This window comes from Garra rufa, unplaced genomic scaffold (genome assembly GCF_049309525.1).
Source record: "Garra rufa unplaced genomic scaffold, GarRuf1.0 hap1_unplaced_130, whole genome shotgun sequence".
NCBI classification, from domain to species: Eukaryota; Metazoa; Chordata; class Actinopteri; order Cypriniformes; family Cyprinidae; genus Garra; species Garra rufa.
Genome location: NW_027394405.1, coordinates 3,669 through 24,861, shown reverse-complemented (window position 1 = coordinate 24,861; position 21,193 = coordinate 3,669). Strand labels below are relative to the sequence as shown.

At 36.2% G+C, this 21,193-nt stretch overlaps 2 protein-coding genes and 1 long non-coding RNA gene across 3 annotated transcripts in view; 1 reads left to right on the top strand and 2 right to left on the bottom strand.

The window, feature by feature from the left end:
- The window catches only part of LOC141316689 (ensconsin-like), a gene marked incomplete at its 3' end in the record, with an annotated part of 14,396 nt that extends 13,559 nt beyond the window's left edge, over window positions 1-837 (bottom strand). The window contains exon 1 of the mRNA XM_073832814.1: window positions 819-837. Coding sequence (XP_073688915.1) covers window positions 819-837 — 19 coding nt within the window. The remainder of the gene's footprint in view (window positions 1-818) is intronic.
- Window positions 838-2,469: 1,632 nt separating this feature from the next.
- LOC141316687 (proton-coupled folate transporter-like) lies at window positions 2,470-14,308 on the bottom strand. Its single transcript, XM_073832812.1, has 6 exons — window positions 14,024-14,308; window positions 5,474-5,865; window positions 4,929-5,389; window positions 3,041-3,124; window positions 2,794-2,950; window positions 2,470-2,565 (listed from the first exon to the last, which is right to left on the bottom strand). The coding sequence occupies exons 1-6, from the start codon at window positions 14,306-14,308 to the stop codon at window positions 2,511-2,513; spliced, it is 1,434 nt and encodes a 477-aa protein (XP_073688913.1). The 3' UTR covers window positions 2,470-2,510.
- LOC141316690 (uncharacterized) lies at window positions 8,050-8,851 on the top strand. Its single transcript, XR_012351532.1, has 3 exons — window positions 8,050-8,140; window positions 8,257-8,364; window positions 8,701-8,851. It is a non-coding gene; the product is annotated as an uncharacterized lncRNA (long non-coding RNA).
- Window positions 14,309-21,193: the final 6,885 nt, after the last annotated feature.

Genomic DNA, 21,193 nt, shown 5'->3' with positions numbered 1-21,193 from the left:
GATTGTGCGTCCTGAGTTCATAGTATGGCTGTTATCCAAAGAGTAAAGCAACTGTATGTAGTTTTGGGGGAAGCGTGTTAAAGAAACAGATGCCATTTACCTCATTAGGTCAGTGTACCATTTTAAAGGGATAGTTCATCCAAAAAATGAAACGCGTGTGCCGTGGTACTCTCAATAATGGTTTTGGACTGTCCCGGGAGAGAAGAAATCTGAATAAAGTCGTTGTTTTTGTTTTCTTAGCTCACAAAAATAATTCTTGTAGCTAAAATTACGGTTTAACAATGTTCTTACTACCTTTCTGGGCCTGGGAACGTTTTCAATCCGTTGCTGTATATTAAAGGTCGGAAAGCTCTTGGATTTAATCAAAAATATCTTTGTGTTCTGAAGATGAACAAAGGTCTTATTGGTTTTGAACAACATGAGGGGTGAATAATTAATGACAGAATCTTCATTTTTGGTTGAACTATCCCTTTTTTAAACACTGTCGACCTAAACTCACTCCATTGGTTGAGCTAATGTTGCTGTGTCTGTCTGGTCAAGATGCTGAAACAATGTTTTGGTAGCACCACAGAGTCACAGTGTTAACACTTTTTGTGGAAATCCAGCTACCAGTGGCTTACTCACAGTTGTCTTTGCATATTCAGCTCACACATGCCTTTGGAAAACATACAGAAATCACACAGGTTGTCTACACAAGGAACAAAGTAAATCAGTAATCCTAATACTTTCACTGTAAATGGCTGATGTCCAATACTGCTGATGTTGGAATCGTATGAGGTTCACATATTGCAGAAATATTTAATTCAAAAATACATTACCGTTCACAAGTTTCACCATGATTATTAATTAACAGATTTAGCCGCCCTGAGAAAAATGGTTATTAATTATTAATCCGTTGTGAAAAAATTAGCAATACAATACAAAATGAAATCTTCAAGCTTCTTAACAATAGAAAAAAAGTTTTTTCATATTAATCAAAATTCATCAAGCACAAAAAGTCACGGTGGCTCAGAATTGTCAAAGCACCTCTCAAAATGCATGCTACAGATGCGAAAAATTGAACCAGATCCGAATTTTTTAAATGACAGACTAAAGTTATGGCGGCAGTGTATAAACGTGATTGATACAACGTGAGGTCGTATTTATTTTTTAACATGCAAAAATTTCCGATTCAAAGTCCTTGCACACTTTTTCGTATGTGTATTTTTGCATTCAGCAAAATTTGCCACACACAGAACATCATGGTGGCTGAGAGTTGTCAAAACACCTCTCAAAAAGCTTGCCAAGTATGCAAAAAATGCAGAAAATAGAACCCGATCCAAGTTTTTTTTTTATGACGGACGAAAGTTTCGGAGCCAATGTGTAAATATGATTGACACAATGTGAGTCGTAATTTTTTTTTCACGTGCAAAAATTTTGGACAAGAATTTCGAACTTAAGGTCCCTGCACACGGAGTCCGAAATTTTCGTATGCGTATTTTTATATTTATCAAAATTCATCACACACAGTACATTACGGTGGCTCAGAATTGTCAAAACACCTCTCAAAATGCTTGCTACGGATGCGAAAAACACAGAAAATGTAACCAGATCCGGAATTTTTTAACGACGGACGAAAGTTTTGGTGACGGTGCGTAAACATAATTGACACAATGCGAGTCGTATTTATTTTTTAATGTGTCAAATTTTTGGAAGAGAATTTCAAACTCAAGGTCCAAATTTTTCTATGCGTTTTTCCGTATTTGTCAAAATTCGTCATGGACAGAACTTCACTGAGGACTGTCAAAGAAATCTCTCAAAATGCTCGCTACTATTGTGGAAAACGCAGAAAATTTAACCAGATCGGAATTTTTTTATGACGGACAAGGGACACCATGTGAGTTGTATTGATTTTTTTAACGTGCAAAAGTTTTGAACGAGAATTATTAACTCAAGGTCCTTGCACAGTCAAAATTCAAAATCTAAAATTGTCATGCACAGTACATCACAGTTGCTCAGAATTGTCAAAACACTATCAAAATGCTTGGTACGTATGCGAAAAATGCAGAAATTTAACCAGATCCGAATTTTTTTATGACAGACAAAAGTTTCGGCGCCAGTATGTAAGAGTGATTAACGTAAGGTCGTTTTTATTTTTTAACAAGAAAAAATTTGGGACTCAAGGTCCCTGCACACAGAGTCTGAAATTTCCGTATGCATATTTTTGTATTCATCAAAATGCTTGCTACAGGTGAGAAAAAAAACTAATCCTATTTTTCTTTATTTTCTGCGAAAATTTCAGCAGCAGTGTGTACATTTTGGGCTTGAGGTCCTTGCACATTGAGTCAGAAATTTTTGCATGCATTTTTTCGTATTTGTCAAAATTAGTCATGCACAGAACATCAGGGTGGCTGAGAATTGTCAAAACACCTCTCAAAATGCAAAAATTCCGGACGAGAATTTGGCACTCAGTGGGCAAAGACCTTTACGCTGTCTTTTGCTGTTGTAGCATAACTTTCATAGAGTCAATGTCAGGATATTCCAGAGCCTTCTCTGCTCTCCCTCTTCTCCTGGCAACCCAAGCCCCTGTACACATCAAATACATATTTATTAATATACAATAAATGTACAAGCATAAATAATTCTGTTTAAATCTAAATCTGATATAAACATATATAAAATAATTCTGATATGGTTTAGGATGGAATTCATTTAGGGTGAATCCATGTAAATTAGGCCACTTTTTGGCTTTGAGATGATGACTAAATTAATTTTACAAACTAACAGTCTAAATAATGACCGTTGAGGGTTTACCCGATAATGGCAGCTGGAATAATTAGAATGATGGCCCCAAAGATGAAGGGGAATCCCTTCATGAAGTGTAGAGTGGCAGGGTACAGAGAGTTAAAGACCCCACTAGATACTAGTGAGCATAGACCTTCCACACACGCCACTGAAGCAAACAGAGCACCTAAGTGAATCAAACAAAAACAAATAAATAAAACACTTATTACAGTTCCATTCAACAATATTCATTTGTAACAATACTGTCATTGTTCACCTTGTTCTGAAGGGTCCACCAGCTTGGATAGTTTAGATCTCAGGACTGGGGTAGAGGCCATAAAAAGGAAGCACAGCCCATATCCTGACAAAGGCAGATAGATAAGCAATTTCTGTAATTTCTGCAAGTTCATTTCCTCCATGAACATTTACCTACTGCAGCCACTGGAGGACAGCATAAGGTTGCATCAGTGCTAGATATATTTCAAAATGTCTTGAAGCAGCATCTTGACCTTTATCCTGTACTGTAAGCATAAATAGTAACTAAATAGTAGAACATTAACCTAATATCTTAAAGTCACACCCTGGAAAGAATGTCAGATAAATGCTTTTAATTAAAAAGTGTCACTTTTCACTGTTTTCAGATATATGGCTTTAATTTTTGTTACCTAACTAAATAAAAATATGCAGAAATAAGTAAATATTAAATTTTTTTTAAATTTATAATATAAGACAAAATATTTAACTATATATTTAAATATTAAGGGATTATGGCATATTCAACATAAAATATAGGGAGCATGAAATTGATCAAATTGTATCATGGTTTCTACAAAAATATTCAACAGCATAACATAACTGTTTTCAACAATGAAAACAGGAAATGTTTTTTAAACACCAAATCAGCATTTAAAATGATTTCTGAAGAAGCATGTGATACGGAAGTCTGGACTCTTCAGTGTCACATGAATGGCTGCTGAAAATTCAGCTTTATATATATTAGTGGTGGGCATAGATTATTTTTTTTAATCTAGATTAATCTCACTGTAATCTTGGAATTAATCTAGATTAATGTAGATTAAAATGGCTAATTTGAATTCTGATGAAGGCATTCAGAATATGTGTGCCACCCAAATAATGAGTAATAGTAAGTCTTTGAAAATGGGTTTCTCAAGTCAGGTGGTGCATTAGACCAGGCACTCATCTCCTGTTTCCAAAATGCATCACAAGCTGCTTGACAATTGCATTTACAACACAATTAACTATACAAACTTGTGTGACCAACTATTCCTACACTGCATGTACTTCTGCGTAAAAGGCTGCGCGACGTGCGCATTGCAGTTAAATACACAGACGAGCACGGGCATGGATATCTGCGTGAATTCTGCTGAAGGCATTTTCAGAATATGTGTGCTACCCAAATAAGGACTAAAAGTAAGTCTTCGAGAACGGGCCAGGTGGCGCATTAGATCAGGCGCTCATCTCCTGATTCCAAAATGCATCACAAACTGCTTGACAATTGCATTTACAACATAATTACCTATACAAACTTGTGTAACCAAGTACTTCTGCGCAAAAGGCTGCACGATGTGTGCGTTGCCGTTAAATACACAGACACGCACGGGCATGGATAGCCTATCTGCGTGCATAGTCTTCCATTAAACTGCGTTGCTTTTAGAAGCGTCAATTCAGTTATTGAATATAGTTTAATGTCTTAATTTCGGGATTATCAAAGTAAATTATAACTCAAACTTGAGATTTTACTGGGGCACAGCAGATTTTCACTGGGGCACGTGCCCCAGTAAAAAGGGTCTAGCAACGTACGCACCTGCCATGAAGCGGCTTCATAACTGCATCCATGTTTGCACGTCTCATTTGATGTGGTAATTTCACAGAAGTTGAAGACTCGTTCTCGCCCCCTACAGTGCAATTCGACTAGGTATACGTCATCCGCGCTAAAATATCAAGGTGAAAGTCATCATATCATGCGTAGTTTAGACCCAGCTCCCAACCCAACTTTGAGAATAGATTAACGGCGATATTTCTTTTATCGCCCGATAAGAGTCTCACGTTAACGCAGCACGTTAACGCCGATAGCGGCCCACAACTAATATAGAGAGAGAGAGAGAGAGAGAGATAGAGATATAGATATGTATATGAGATCTTACCTGTAAACATAAGAGCTGTAGTGTTAGCGAACGAAATCACAATCAAGCCGACTATGTTAGAGGTAAGGCCCACTAAAGCCACCCAGGAGTCCTCAAGACAGCATTGCATAACCCTCAGCCCTGTCAGACTAGTGAGGTAGGCCAGATGCTTGGCTGCAGAGCCATAACCGATCAGCTCTGGACCCCAGCAGAGCGGAGCGCTCAACTCATACAGCACATAGAGGTCACTGGAGCCTAAATGGACAGACACCACCAAAAAAAAGCAGAGAGTGTACAACCACAGTTTAGTTCTGCGCCCCTGCGGTGCGTCAGATGCATAGAGGCGGCAGACAGCCCGGTGATGCCTGGTGGAAAGGAGCTTTGCCTCAGGGTCAGGGGTGACCGTTTCAGGCACAAAAAGGTATGCGTAAAGGGCAGCTGCAAGATTTGTGGCCAATACCAGCCAGAATGGGTTGATATATCTGGAGGAAAACACACAGTGTTGTTTTTTTTTCATCTTTGATTTAAAAAATATAAAATGTTATGTGTGAAAAGTTGACAAATACCCTTGTGCCCTTCGCCACTGTCCTCCGATGATGCTTGCAAACATGCCAGCCAATCCAAGAGAAGCCTCTAATATCGCTACACGAAAGGTGCGAGATCCCCTGGCGCTTGTGTCGGCCACATACGCAAAGCAACCGGCCAAAATAGCGTTGAAGTCCCCGGACAGGCCGCTGCAGATTCTCCCAATGAGGAACCAGAACACAGGCAGCTTCAGATACATGACCATTAAATACACAGATGCTTGAACAGCCAGGCCAAAGGAAGGGATGATCAGAACAAGACGCCGACCTGCACGGTCACTCCATGAGCCCAGCAGGGTCACCATGATCAGCCCAACTAGAAATCCACCTAAGTTTATGTACAGGTTCCAGTGTGCAGTCAGAGTCTCCACTTCCTAGATGAGGGAAACAAATGACATATAAAACCATTTTTCTGTCACTTTAGTGATTAGTTTACTTTTTGGAAACATTCATTGTAGTTTTTTTAATAGGCTACTTGAGACTTGAGAGGGTTTTTCAGTTTCAGAGTCAATTTTTTTTTATAATTTACAAGGAAAATTACCTGGTATTATTTGTTTGGGTTCCAATTTTGTGATTAAAAAAAGGACTAAAAAAGGACACACTCAAAATAAGTGTTATTTGTTTAAGAATGTACTACACTGGTTGGCTGTATAGTTTTGATTTACTAAAAAGAATCGGCTCATGACAGTCATTGTTCGGAAATCGAACTACATGGTAGTGCTCTATATTTCTAATTCACTAAAAAGAACTGGCTCATAACTAGGGATGGCGAAAACTAAAAAATTTCTTGACCGACCACCGAGCCTCATTAGTCGGTTGAAACCGGTTAACCGATTAGTTTAAAATATGGTACGCTATTTGAAATAACAGCCATTTCGAGCCGCGCCTGCAATTTCGCAACTCTGTCGCATCTGGCCGCGATCACACCGAACGCGTCTTTTAGTTCTAAAAATGCGAGGCGCACAGCACTGCCTTTTTTTGTGACTTTTAATAAAAGAGCGTGCTGCGTTTTTTTTTTATGTTGCTAAGCAATGACCAAAACAGCTGTCCTGTCACTAAAATCTTAGTTTTATGCTGTTAAGTAAACTGTCATATTAGCAGAAACCCTAAATAATACAGCTCCAGGTTACCCACGATAGACACAAAAGGTTTCTCCTCTATTTCCCAATAGAGTCTGGCTGCAGACATGCACTCTCAGCGGCGCATGCGCACTCAGACACATGCACTCTCAGCGGCGCATGCGCACTCAGACACATGCACTCTCAGCCGCGCATGCGCAATTAGACACATGCACTCTCAGCCGCACATGCGCAATTAGACACTTGCACTCTCAGCCGCGCATGTATAATCAGACATGCACTCTCAACGTGATACACAGGATTCAACGGCCGCACAGGAATTGTAAGTATATTTATTTGTACAAGATTAAGTAAAGTAAAATTGTTGTTTTTAATTCTTAGGTAAATGTTCTTAAAATGATCTTTACATTTATCTGATATTTCAGGCACACACAGGCACCTCGACGTAATGGACGTATTTTAAAACGGATTAGAGGAATCAACGACCGCTAAGGGATTATTGTAAGTGTATTTATTTCATTCGCACAAGAATAAAGAGATGTGAAAGTGCTTTTTCAATTATAAGGTGAACGTTATCAAAAAACTATCCTGATATCTATCACATATATCGCGTCTGTGGTAATTGGGTACCTATTATAATTTATACGGTAAATTAGTGAAGAACTGTCTAAATTCAGTTTTGTTTAGACGGTGAAAAAATGAGTGTTTTACTGGGCTTGACCTGCTCTAATTGTTTAGACGAGGTGCTACTCAACATTATTTAATCTGAAGATGGATTTTTTTTTTAAATAATAAAAGTAATTTTAAAGTTAACAACGGTTCTTTAAAATGAGACATGAAATGCAGCTCCAAGAAATTAACAAAAATTAAAAGAATATTAAACAGAATGATTTTCATTTCTGTCCCTTCAATTTATGCTCACAGCTGCTTCAATCAGTAGTCTAGGTTTAAAGCACCTGTTACCAAAGTGCACATTCTGCACAACTTGCTGCACTTTGTATCATTGCCCCTTGTGCCATTCATTTTATCTAAATCTAATTTATCTATCCATTTTACTCTATCAATCTATCTATCTATCTATCTATCTATCTATCTATCTATCTATCTATCTATCTATCTATCTATCTATCTATCATCTGTCTAATCCATCTAAATATAATCTATCATCTAAATATAATCTGTAATCTTTCTAAATATAATGTATATCTAAATCTAATTTATCTATTTACAAAATTGTGCTTATTTCCTCCTTTTATTATATTTAAGGGTTTTCCTGGACAACCATATGGAAACGACTTTGGTGTATTTATGTTGATGGTAAGATGTACAATATGTTTGTGGTTAATTTGTGTTTTTGCTCTTAATACTTGTCTTTCAATTATTGTCTGCATTGTACATGTACTGAATGCCCCATTTGACTACACAGTTGTAAGTATTATTATAGTATTCACTAACACTGAGAAAATGAAACTTACAAAGGCCATTACCTTTTATGTTTTGAGCAGCTGGACATGGCAGAGCTGAGGAAATGGTGGTGTGTCATGTTGATAGAGAATTTTGGACTGGAACGGTAAAGAATTGTTTTTTTTTTTTTGTTTTTTTTTTTTGTTTTTTGGCTTTTGAAAATTAAAAGCTTTCATGAGAGAGGAATTATGTAACATTTAATGTTCAATCTCTATTTTCCAGACATGGAAATTGTTTGCCCACTATGCTGAGGAGTCCAAAGCCTTCCTGAGAGGTGATCAGCAGCCTGTATTTTGGTTGTATAAAAGGAGGTTTGAAGAAATCTCTCAGGTAAAAGCACATACTTGAAGAATCATAAGGTTAAAAATAGCATGTTTTCTTGACAAACTAGGTAAACTTGTGCTGTATTTTTCTATATGTTCAGGTAATTTGTACATGTTACTTTGTAGCTCCTCAGGAAAAGTGCCAGTTACTTTAAAAGGTAGTACTAAAGGTAACAGATTCAAACTCAAAATTCTAGGTAGATGAAATGTCTCTTCACCCGTGAGTTTGCATCGGAAAAGCAGGTGGTTCAGTCTATTTGAAAAGTAGGTGTTGTTAGAGGGATTGCAGTCATTATTGTTCAGCATATTTGTATATATCCTCTTTTGCATTGTTGTTTCTTAGGTGCGTGTCTTAAGACTGCAAGTCAGTGATGCATGGAGAACTCTGGGGATGATCTTGGCTCAATTCAGCTTCCTCGTATACTGTGCATGGAGGATGAAGAAGCTGCTGAGGCCTTGGACTGGTTCATCAAGGAGTGGACGATCTTGTAGAGCCACTGATATTTGTTTTTGAATTTTTGCAAGACATGCATAATTATAATTTTTAGAGCATATTATTATCGAACACTACATTTAAAAACATAGTTGTTTATTTATGTAATGATTTTATAATATAATAGTAGTTATAGTAAGTAATCTTTCATTTATTTTATCTATGTATTAAAATTGTTTGACAACAGCAACTTAAATAACCCACATATTGTCACAATACCATGTCATGTTATTTACTAAAGTAAACAATCACCAACAGCTGTGTGTTGAATTATTTTCCTGGTGTGTTTTGGAAGCATATTTAACATTGAACATTGAATGTGACAGCAACAGACTTTGACTTTTAATCTATGATTTAATAATTCATTATAAAATGTTAAATATACAGTAGTCAACTTTTAAAGTGGATCAAAAAAGTACATCAAAGTTGTCCTAAGACAAAAATGTGTATTGTTTTGGTTTTAGGACATCTTTGATAAAAGATTTTGATCCACTTCAAATGTTGATTACTATATATACACATAAAATTCTCATTGTGCAATGAAGGATTATAAATGGTGTTAGTCAATGACTTAATAATTCATTTTAAAGCTTATATATACAGTAGTCAGCACTTCAATCAAAGTTGTCCTTAATCCAAAACAATAACCATTCTTGTCTTACAGGACAAATTTAACTTTTTTGATCCACTTCAAACGTTGACCACTGTATAATGTTTCAGTTTAATTTTAATATAATTTATAATTATTATAAATAAGGAACATGTGTATAAGAAAAAGTTAAGCTTTATTTAGTGATGTTTTTTGCCAATATGCACATCTTTTACACAGGCACATATGCAAAGTAATCTGACATTACTGAAGTAGATTGAGTGTTGATTATTAGTGTTTGTACTAGCATTTTATATAAATCCGAGCCATGACCAGAAACACCAGTCTTTACGGCACTCTTAAATAGCAGCATTTTCCAGTCCACCTCCAAAAATACGTTTTCTTTTTCATGTATATTTTCAGGCGGTGTTAATAGGAAGTTATTTTATTTCGTGCTTTTAGTTCGTAAAAAGCATTTTGAAGTGTTTCTGCCTTCGACCAACTGTAAATATCGCATGCGTGAATCTGAGCGCGTGCGTGAGGCTGAGTGCATTTATCTAAATGCGCATGCGCGGCTGAGAGTGCATTTGTCTTATTGCGCATGTGCGGCTGAGAGTGCATGTGTCTGAGTGCGCATGCGCCGCTGAGAGTGCATGTCTGCAGCCAGACCCTTCTCCTATTTCTTGCAGTCTCCGGACTTTTTAAGCAAACGTAAAATTCCGTCACCACAACAGAAGGTCCGCCTCTCCATTCATTCGATTGGACAATGGAAAAGAACGCGAATGACGTTGGGCGTTTTTCCGCTCAGAGTTGATTTTTTTTCAACTTCACGCGCTCAGAGCGCTCCTGCAAAAACGCGAGGCGCAGCAGGCGGTGAAAACGCGAGGCGCCTGGGGCACATAAGCAGCGCGTAGAACGCTCACTGCCAACAGAAAACCATTCAAAAGAGGCGCCTCCAACTGCAAAAACGCGCTCGGTGTGATCGCAGCCTCTCTCTGCCGCTCTGCCTCCCGCACACACACACACACACACACACTGCCACTCACGTCACTTTTTTTAAAATCCCCGACAGCGCGAAACATGAGTCCCGCAAACGCGGCGCCGAAAAGCTTGTTGTATGTAATCGTAGGACAAATGGCTCCTTAGTTTCAAATGGTTTGGGTACAACAAGGTGATCGCTTTGAAAATAAAGGCGTTTGTCTAGGTTAGAAGCTCATTTGAAACATTGCCACGGCTCATTTAAGAAAATGACAGCTCCGAAGAGACGCCGCTTTAGTTGAGGTAGTGCTAACCATATTAAAGAAAGATGATGATCATCATCACCTTATCGGTTACCACTGAAATGTAGATGTAATGTATTTCCAAATCTAAGCCCATCTTATGTGGAATGTTGCCTAATAGACTGCAACATGATAAAACCAATGGATAAAACAGGCACCTTCAGAATGCGTAAAAGACGCACCGGCACTTTTTTTTTTTAACCGACTACCGACAACTTTGACCGGTTAACGTTGATACGGTCAACCACCGGTCAAACGGTCATCGGTTAACATCCCTACTCATAACAGTCATTCATTCAGGAATTGAACTACACTGGTAGCACTGATTATTTTTGATTCACTAAAAAGAACCGGCTTATAACAGTCATTCGTTTGGGAATCAAACTACACTGGTAGCACTGTATATTTCTGATTCACTTAAAAGAACTGGTTCAGGAATCAAAGTACACTGATAGCACTGTTTATTTTTGATTTACAAAAAAAAGAACCGGTTCATTACATTAATTTGTTCAGGAATCGAACTACACAGGTAGCACTGTTTATTTTTTATTCACTAAAAAGAACCGGTTCATAACATTTATTTGTTCGAAATCGTACTGCACTGGTAGCACTGTATACTTTTGATTTACCAAAAAGAACTGGTTCGGGAATCGAACTACACTGGTAGCACGTTTTATTTTTGACTCACTAAAAAGAACCGGTTCATAACATTCATTTGTTCGGAAATCGAACTGCACTTGTAGCACTGTATATTTTTGATTCACTTAAAAGAACCGGTTTGGGAATCGAACTAGTACCTGTATATTTTTGTTTCACTGAAAAGAACCAGTTTGGGAATCGGACTGCACTAGTAGCGCGGTATATTTTTAATTCACTGAAAAGAACCAGTTCAGGAATCGAACTACACTGGTGGTAGTACAGTTTAATTTTTATTCACTAAAAAGAAACGGTTAATAATAGGGCTGGACCAGAATATTCGAATATTCGTTCGGTCTGTTGGCATTTGATTTTAAATTTTGAGATTCGAATATTCTTTTTTTTCATACACCTTGCATCCCCTGCGAAACGGTTCTCATTCGTGCTTAAATATGAATGAAGAAGATCAGACTGCTGCGCCACTAACACAGAGACAGCAAAAAAAAAAAAAAAAAGAGAGAGAGAGATTGAGCAATATTTGAGAGACACTATAAAGTACAGTTGGTGGAAGCAAAACTAGGGCTGTGCCTGTCGCAATGACAACTGCACCTCCAAGTTTAAATGCAGGCAGTAGGCTAAAGCTGATCGCAAAGCCCCAGCAAAAATAATTACCATGAATGTGTCGGGGGGAAAGTAAGGAGATATTTGAATTTATTATTAATAAACTAGTATTTGATACAAAGATGGAGTTGACGATCCTGACTCGCCATTTGCTCATTGGACGCGCCTTTAATGCCTAAACGCATATTTATGGATTAGGCCTATAGCTAATGAAAGATTATTTTTTAACAGTTCCGGATGATATATTAGTCTTACCTTTATGAGCAAAAATTAAGTTTCACATAGCGCTGGCGCTTCCATGTTCTGCAAAGCGCACTTCAGCTTTACTCTCCGCACAAACGATTGGATATGCGCCTAATAGCACACATTTATCTAGGTTAAACGGTTCAACTAATATTGTGATATGCTTTAAGTTTTTTATATCTATGGATTTTAATTGAAATCGTGATGACTTGAGGGCTAAATTGGCAAAAAAATTTAATTTAACAAATAAAAAGTGTTACAAATTTATTTCTAAATTAACTTTAACCTAAATAAACGAAAATAAATGTAATCACTTTGCTATTAAAAACAGCAGCTGTGTAATGGGGAAGAGAAAGAGAAACAAGACCGGTTCCAGTCGGACTCGGGCCAGTAATTCTGATGAGCTGTTGGACAAGGTCCGGGCAAGGTTTTAGGAATTTTTGCAACAAATGTTTGTTTAATAGCCTATTTAACATTTTTATTTAGGCTAGTTTCATATTTAAATGTATTATTTATTTTATGTTAGCGTTTTGTAGGCTGCTTGTTCACTGATGGAAGTGCTCAAATAAACACGGACGTTTGATAATAATGTTTGAGCCTCATTTATTTTGGGTTTCAAAATAATATACATGTATATGTATATTATACTATATATATATAGGCTTATATACACAAACGTTATATATAATGTATATATTTATTTATAAATAATTTATTTATATATAAACACTGCACCATTTTTTTCTTTCTTCTTTTATTTAAATAGCCTACCCTTTACGGTGTCAGTAATTACTGTGCTGCTAATTTCTGATTTGGGAGTGATTTGTTTGTTAAAAAATGTTAGGCTACCTTATTAAAAGTATTGCTCTTAACAGACCTGTGTGTTTTTGTATCACTAGCGCAGTGTCCGTTCATGAAGCATATAAGCTCTGCCTGCGTGAGGTGGCGCAGCTTCCAACTTGCAATGATCTATAACAATTTATTAATTCTAAACATGTTATGTGTCCATATTGCACCAAAATGCAACACTGCACTCCCTTGGGTCCACAGCAAAAATTGTTTGGATGAACTGTTCTCGACATAATAAAAATGCAAACAGAAAGACATACAGAGATTCCTGTCTTTATTAGAGAGAAGAATATGTTCAGCCCCTCCCACCGAAGCTTCGAATATTCGATGTGGATTACTACCGAAGCTTCGAAGCTCAAAAAATGGTATTCAGACCAGTCCTAGTTCATAATAACCATTCGTTCAGGAATCAAACTACACTGGTAGCACTGTATATTTTTTTTATTTACTTAAAAGAACCGGTTCAGGAATCGAACTACACAGTACCGCTGTATATTTTTGATACACTGAAAAGAATCGGTTCAGGAATCCAACTACACTGGTAGCACTGTATATTTTTGATTTACTTAAAAGAACCGGTTCGGGAATCGAACTACACTGGTAATGCTGTATATTTTTGATTCACTGAAAAGAACCAGTTCAGGAATCGAACTACACCGGTAGTACAGTTTAATTTTTATCCACTAAAAAGAAACGGTTCATATTAGCCATTCGTTCAGGAATCAAACTACACTGGTAGCACTGTATATTTTTGATACACTGAAAAGAACCAGTTCGGGAATCGAACTACGCTGGTAGCGCTGTATATTTTTGATTCACTAAAAAGAACCGACTCATAACAGTCACTCATTCGGGAATCCGACTGAATCTACTCAGAAGAGTCCTTCTTTCAGGAATCAACTGGTAGCGCCAGACACCCACTGGTTTGACACCCAGACAGTGTCAAATATGTTACCTTCTGCAGAGGATCGTGGACTGTAGATGCATTACATCCTCCTCCCTTTGTTCCATTGTAACCCACGTCTTCACTGATGCGATCCCACAGGTACTGCGTATACAAAGGCATCTGGAGAGCAATGGAGAACGTAGACAGGAACATAACGGGCTCCACGGTCACGGAAAACGGACATGAACACGGCGGTGGACCTTTGTTTTGTGGAACCTTAAAACAACAACAGAGTTTGCTGGAGTCACTCTCCAGGTCCTCCGCAAGAATAGCGCTGGTGTCGGAATCAGCCATGATTTAAAGCATTTAGCGTCCGAACGCGTAAATCACACCGACGACAAAGCTGCACGACAAAGGAGTGTTAACATAACTAGCCTGAACAAACAGAAACTACAAACACCAACGGAAGCCGCTGTGTTTTCATTCAGTTCATCAGTTTTCTGTGCTGCTGTCGCCCTCTTTTGCTATTCGTATGGAATAATCCTTAGACTAAACAAAAACTGCCATTTGTTTTGTAAATCATCTTTATAGTATTTGGTGCATAACAAACTTTTATATTATTATATTATGAATCAAATAATAGGAAATACCAGAATTAGCCTATTAGCACATTGTTTCAAGCACAAACCTCCTCTTGGGGTGTAGGCCTATTAGTGAACCAATTCTGGGAATCAGCAAATAGCTGAAATATTATTTGTTTTTTATTCATTTATTTATTTACATTCATGTCAAATCATGATTCAAGTAATAACAGGATTGAAAAAGCTTTTTAAGCTTGAAATCATTTTGAAGAGGAATGCACCTGGTTTAACGTCTCAAATAGGATTTTTTTCTCCGCAGGCTGATATGATATATCGATTTCACTTGCTCACAGGAATTTAAAAAGATAAATTACTCTTCGTGAAATCCAATTTCAAACTAATCTACTACTCGATGTGAATAAGTAATTTACTTTGTACTGCAATGTCTACGATACCTTATTTTTTATTTGCATGTGTATTTAACTGTAGAACAAATAATTTGTTTTTGATTATCTTAAATGTTTTATGGAATAGTAATTTAGCAATAGTGTTTTTATTTAGAAAAATTCTGGACAAATTCCACTATATTCTTTGTTTAAAAAAATAATTTATTTTTAGATTTTAAAAAAATGTTTTTTAAACATTTATTTTATCCAAAGTACAGCAAAAGCAGTAATAGTGTGAAATATTTTTACTATTTAAAAGAACAGCTTTTTTTAGAATGTAATTTAATTTATTCCTGTGATCAAAGCTAAATATTCAGCATTATTACTCCAGTACTCTAATATGCTGATTTGCTCATTTGATTTTTATTATTATTATCAATATTTAAAACAGTTAAGTACATTTTCTTCAGGATTGTTTGATTAATAGAAAGATCCAAAGATAAATAAAACACTTTTGTAGCATTATACACTATACCATTCAAGTATAATACCATAGGCAGAATCATTTTTTATTTAATTCATTTTTTTGTTGTTAAAAAATAGACAATTGCTGATTTTATTTAGCAAGGATGCTTTAAATTGATGCTTTAAAATGCTTTAAAAATGCTGTTCTTCTGAACTTTCCATTCATCAAAGAAACCAGAAAAAAAAACTACTCAGCTGTATTCAACATAATAATAATAAAAATGTTTTTGAGCAGCAAATCTGAAAATTAGAATGATTTCTGAATGATCGTGTGACTGAAGTAACGATGCAAAAAATTCAGCTTTGAAATTACATTTTAAAATATATTCAAACAGAAAGCAGTTGTTTTACATAGTAAAAATATTTCAAAATATTGCAGTTTTTGCTGTGCTTTGAATCAAACAAATTTAAAAAACATTAAAAATCTTACTGTTCAAAAACTTTTGACCGGTGTATATTTTCAACAATTTAGTGTTTAAATGTAGTATGAGATCAAAAGAGGTGCAATCCAGTAAATCAATCATTTCTCTAGTGTACCTCAAGTACACTGCACTTGGAAAGTGCTTTCAAAATAGTGCTTTCAAAATTTAATGTCAAGTCATTAAAAATGTTAGCAGTAAAATTTATGTAAGATTGTCCTAACATGGGAGTGCCATGAGAAAAAGCTTTTTTTGTTGTTCTTTGTAGGACCTTCGACTCCTGATAATATCTATGAGATCATGTTGCAGTGACAGAGAGAAAGAGAGAGAGAAAGATGACTATTCCTCTTTTAAGTGCACTTTGGCATTTGATGAAACCAAGGTAATGACAGCTATTCAGTTCAGCTCCTCTTTAAAGACAGATTGCAGTGACAGATACAAAACTTGACCTTTACGAATGGTTTTTCAATAACACATATACTTCATGCATTCAAAGGAACATAACATGATAGTAGATTCTGTCAAGATATTGCTATATAACACAGTCGAACACGAAATCGGTGTAGAATATATCGCACGTAAATAATTTTGACTTGAAATGTACCATGCCTTACAGGTTTCAACATTTGGGTAAATTAAACAAATCTTTTAAAATGTGATAATCACATTTCTAATCCACCACTACCATAAAAATAAAGATAATCTTTTATGACTGTGCTTTCAATTGAATCATAACATTAAAAAAAACCTTTGATCTAATAATAAAATAAACCAATTTTAATAGCTCAATGTTTATATAACATTATGTGTCAAATTGTGTAATCAACAGTATGTCTCTCCCTCGTTTATTCCTTTGCTCCACCCATGCTGTCAGTTTGTCACACAGTGGGAAAAGAGCACTGCAAGTTTGCCAAAGGCATTCTCATTTTAGCTGCTGTCTTTCATCCTTTTACCTTTATAAATGTAAGCATTGTCTTAACCTTCTCCACACATTTTTGTGGGATTTCCCCTTTAGAGTAAACCATTTGAATACAGAGTTATATTCAACCACTTTAAATCTGAAGCCCTATGTGTTTTATTAACAACTTTCACTATTTATGGTGGAGCCTTCAGTTTAAAGTTGTTTGTGTAAATGTCATTCATCTTTGCACCAGCTGACAGGAAACCCCATTGAATTTTCCCCTTAAAGGCATTCTAGGTGACTGTGGTCATTCCTGTTGAACGCCTTTCTCACCTTGCTTTGGTGACTTCAGTGTGGAACATATATGTGATATGGGAAAGGTTTAGAAAAGTTCTATACATGCGGCTTTCTATAGGGATAAGCCTGAACGTGTGATATGCTGCCAGCACTGACGGCACAACTGCCCTCACCATCACACACACCCTGAGGGTCCGATTGATGAGTGAGAAACACATTAGGAATTAAACGTGTCTTCACATCACTGTTCGTGAAGAAATATATATGGTATATAGCACTATGACAGGCTGTAATTTCAGCAGTTTATTAAGTTGGATATTATGTCTAATATGATGGAGCTCGGTTTAATGTTTGATGAAATCTTAGAGTTATTGTCAAAGAGATCAATTAAAAGGCAAACAAAATAAAAAACAAACAGAAACAAAAATTAAAACCAAAGCAAACGAGTCTTAAAACAAACAAAGTAAACAAAACGCATGATTACTTTTATGTGCATTTTTGTTTTAAATCTTTTTGTTAGTTTTGTTTTTTGCTTTTGTATAATTTGATTTGTTTAACTAAAAATAAACAAACCTAATGAAACAAAAGCAAGGCAGTTATTGTCAAAGGGGTCAATAAGAACATTAAAACAAAAGGAAACAAAACTGAAAACTATGGAAGGCCATTTTCGCCACTGAATAAAAAATAAAAAGGCAATCGCAACTCTTACAGTTCTGACTTTTTTTCTTTGCAATTGCATGTTTACATCTCGCAATTCTGACTTTTTTCTCAGAATTGCATGATACAAACTCGCAATTGTTAAAGTCAGAATTGTTAGGTATAAACTCGCAACTCTGAGAAATAAGCTCAAAATCCTGAGAAATAAAAATAAAGCGAGATATAAAGTCACGGGTCAGATTTTTTTTCTCAGAATTGCGTGATATAAACTCACAATTACGAGAATTCTTTTTTTTTTCTTTTTTTCTCTGAATTCTGACTTTTTTTTCTCAGAATTGTGAGATATAAACTCGCAAATGTGAGTTATGAAGTCTGATTTTGAGGGAAAAAGACTATGTTCTCAGAATTCTCAGTTCATAACTCACAATTCAGACTATAAATAATTCTAATTCTTAATTCTATAATTTTGACTTTTTTTCTGAGAATTGCGAGTTTCTGACTTTATAACTCACAATTGCAAGTTTATATCATGCAGTTCTGACTTTATTTGTCAGAATTGCAAGTTTTATCTGACCATTCTGACTTTATATTTGCAATTGCGAGTTTGTATCTCATGATTCTGAGAAATAAATGTCAGAATTGCAAGTTTGTATAACGCAATTCTGAGAAAAAAGGTCAGAATTGTGAGATGTAAACTCACAATTGTTAAAAGAAATGTCGAAATTGTGAGATAAAAAGTCACAATTACCTTTTTTTAATTTTTTATTCAGTGTTTAAACGGGCTTCCTTATGTGCATTCATCAAAATTAAAGCAGATAGATAGATAGATAGATAGATAGATAGATAGATAGATAGATAGATAGATAGATAGATAGATAGATAGATAGATAATGTCAAATTTGGATTGTGCTCTAGTCATGCATTCTTTTCCAGCTCCAGTGACCTTAATTGATTTGGACAAATCGGAGGGGACAGAAAAGGCAAATCCTATCATGCAATGCGATATATTGGAGGTTGAGTGGATGAGTTTAGTGCAAGGATGAGATTCAACAAGCTGTGCACTAGGACTCTATAGAGGCACTGTTAACCCCTGGATGTTAACCCTGATGACCCTAACTTATCCGTACTGATCCACCAGTGAAATCTGAGCAATAATCACAATAAGGTTGCATCATACCATGAGTTCTCTAATACCGTTGCTGAGTTTCGTCTGTCTCTATCGACCTTCTTTTTTCTTTTTGTTAGAACGAGCACAGCCATTTGCAAATTTTATGGGTCTGGCTTCTGGCCTCCTCTGCGTCCAGCTATGCTGCTTGATATTGCAAATTGGTGTGTCCATATTATTTTAATGTATTATCCTAATTATGAACACACTGGTTTGTAGTGTAAACAGTTTTGCCATATACTGCATGTTATCAAGTGTAGGGTGGCTAGGTTTTCACAACAAAACCTGCCCAACTGCTATTCAAAACTAGCCCAAAACTAGCCCAATCGCGTTTCGAGGGGGGTCCCCGGTAAAAAAAAAAAAAAAAACGTGTTACGGGGGTAAAATACACGTTTTGTAGTGAGGTTCCTCTGGTCAAATTTGCATTCCAGTGGATAAATATTACGTTATTAGGGTCGCTTTAACCCGCGGCAACCATATAAATGTAGCCCAATTCCGCGGAAAAAACGCGGACTTGGCAACACTGCTATAGCGGCTAATGAACCGGAAGTCTCGTCCATAGGCTTACTTTTGCGTTGAAAATAAGGTGGATGTTTAGTGTATTTTTGCGACTTTAGAGACCCCTACCGTTAAGCGAGTGGAATAAACTGTGGTAAAAATATTACAGTATACATTTGAAAGCTGTACGCGCATTTCTTGCATCCGCTCACCAATCTTCAAACTCCAAGAACAGACGTTTGGCGGGGAACCTGGGCAAACAGAAGATATACGCCTTGTTAGAATAAGAGCTGATATTACCGTCAGAATGATGTTGAAACTGATATTTCAAGGTAAAACATGCAACTTACATACAGTTGCTTTTGCTGTTCACACAAATGACGATAAGTGTGTAACAATAACTGTAACGTTAACTATAAAGTTTTAATACCGTCCTGATTCTATGAAAATAATGAAAACCACAGCATTGGTATATGAAAAACCAAATTTAAAGGGATAGTTCACCCAAAAATGAAAATTCTGTTATTGATTACTCTTATGTCGTTCAGAATTCATAACACCTTAGTTCATCTTCGCCTCGGAAGATATTTCTGATGAAATCTGAGAGCTTTCTGACCCTGCATAAACAAGGCAGAGAAGAAATAGTTGAATAAAGTCATTATTTTTGTTTTCTTTGTGCACAAAAAGCTGGTAGCTTCATAACATTATGGTTGAACCACTGATGTCACATAGACTATTGTAATGATGTCCTTGCTACCTTTTTCTGCCTTGAATATGTCGATTACATTCCTGTCTATGCAGGGTCAGAAAGCTCTCAGATTTAATCAAGAATAACTTAATTAATGTTTTAAAGATGAATGAAGGTCTTGTGGTCTTACGGGTTTGTAATGACATAAGGGTGAGTAATTAATGACAGAATTAAATTTTTTTTTTAACTAACCCTTTAAAGTGGTATACTGCATGACAGGGTGTGCTTATAATAAACAGAAAATTATCAGCCATTGGTGTCAAAGCCAATCTAGTTATCCTTATAGTTATCATTCTTAGTATGAACAGACTTTTTTATTTTCATATTTATGAGATTTCACCTCATCTGCAAATCTCAGGCAAAACTTCAGCTCAGGCATGCTCATAATACATACAACATTTTATGGCCACCAAGTTAAGCCAAATGTGAATACCCAGCTTCATAATTCCAGGTGCTGCATTTCAATTTTTGAACTCATTAATCACTCTGCTGTCACCCTCAACAAACTACAGAATATTTCAGTCATGCAAGACAATATTTATGCACATTTGATATTTCCGATCATCTGTTCTTTTTCTGAGAAACAGAGCAGAGCAGTACAGAGTTCTTCTTCTGAGAAGCAGAGAACCTCCAGTGAAGAATGCAAACTTGCAGATTTACTGTCATTAAAGTGATAATTTGCATAAATTGATATGCCAAACAAGGGAGCAGGAAAAGACTAGCAAAAATGTCTTTGTCAAGTGTGCTTTGTCGTGCCCTGTCCTGGTGCCAAACTATTCACCATGATCAGTTACACAGCACAGGGCTTAAGGCATGTTATTTCAAGGCTGTTTTTACAGAGCACACAGAAAACAAGACTAATCAAAGAGGGATAACTTGAAATATAATATAGCAATGTAATCTATTGTTTTGAATAGGTACTGCTGAAACACGCCATGGATTTAGTGCAACATGTTAAAGGAATTCAGCTTTTTTTACACTTAACGCATAACACACTTAATTTAAAAATTTAAGGCAAAGCCGCTTAAGTAAAAGCACACAACAATTTCTACACTGTCATTC

Bases quoted from the DNA above. Each gene is read 5' to 3' on its own strand.
- LOC141316687 (XM_073832812.1), bottom strand. From the start codon at position 14,308: ATGGCTGATTCCGACACCAGCGCTATTCTTGCGGAGGACCTGGAGAGT. The intron at 5,390-5,473 runs GTATTTGTCAAC...GTTTTCCTCCAG, and splicing joins CAGTGGCGAAGGGCACAAGG to ATATATCAACCCATTCTGGC. The intron at 3,125-4,928 runs GTAAGATCTCAT...TGCCTTTGTCAG, and splicing joins TACAGCTCTTATGTTTACAG to GATATGGGCTGTGCTTCCTT.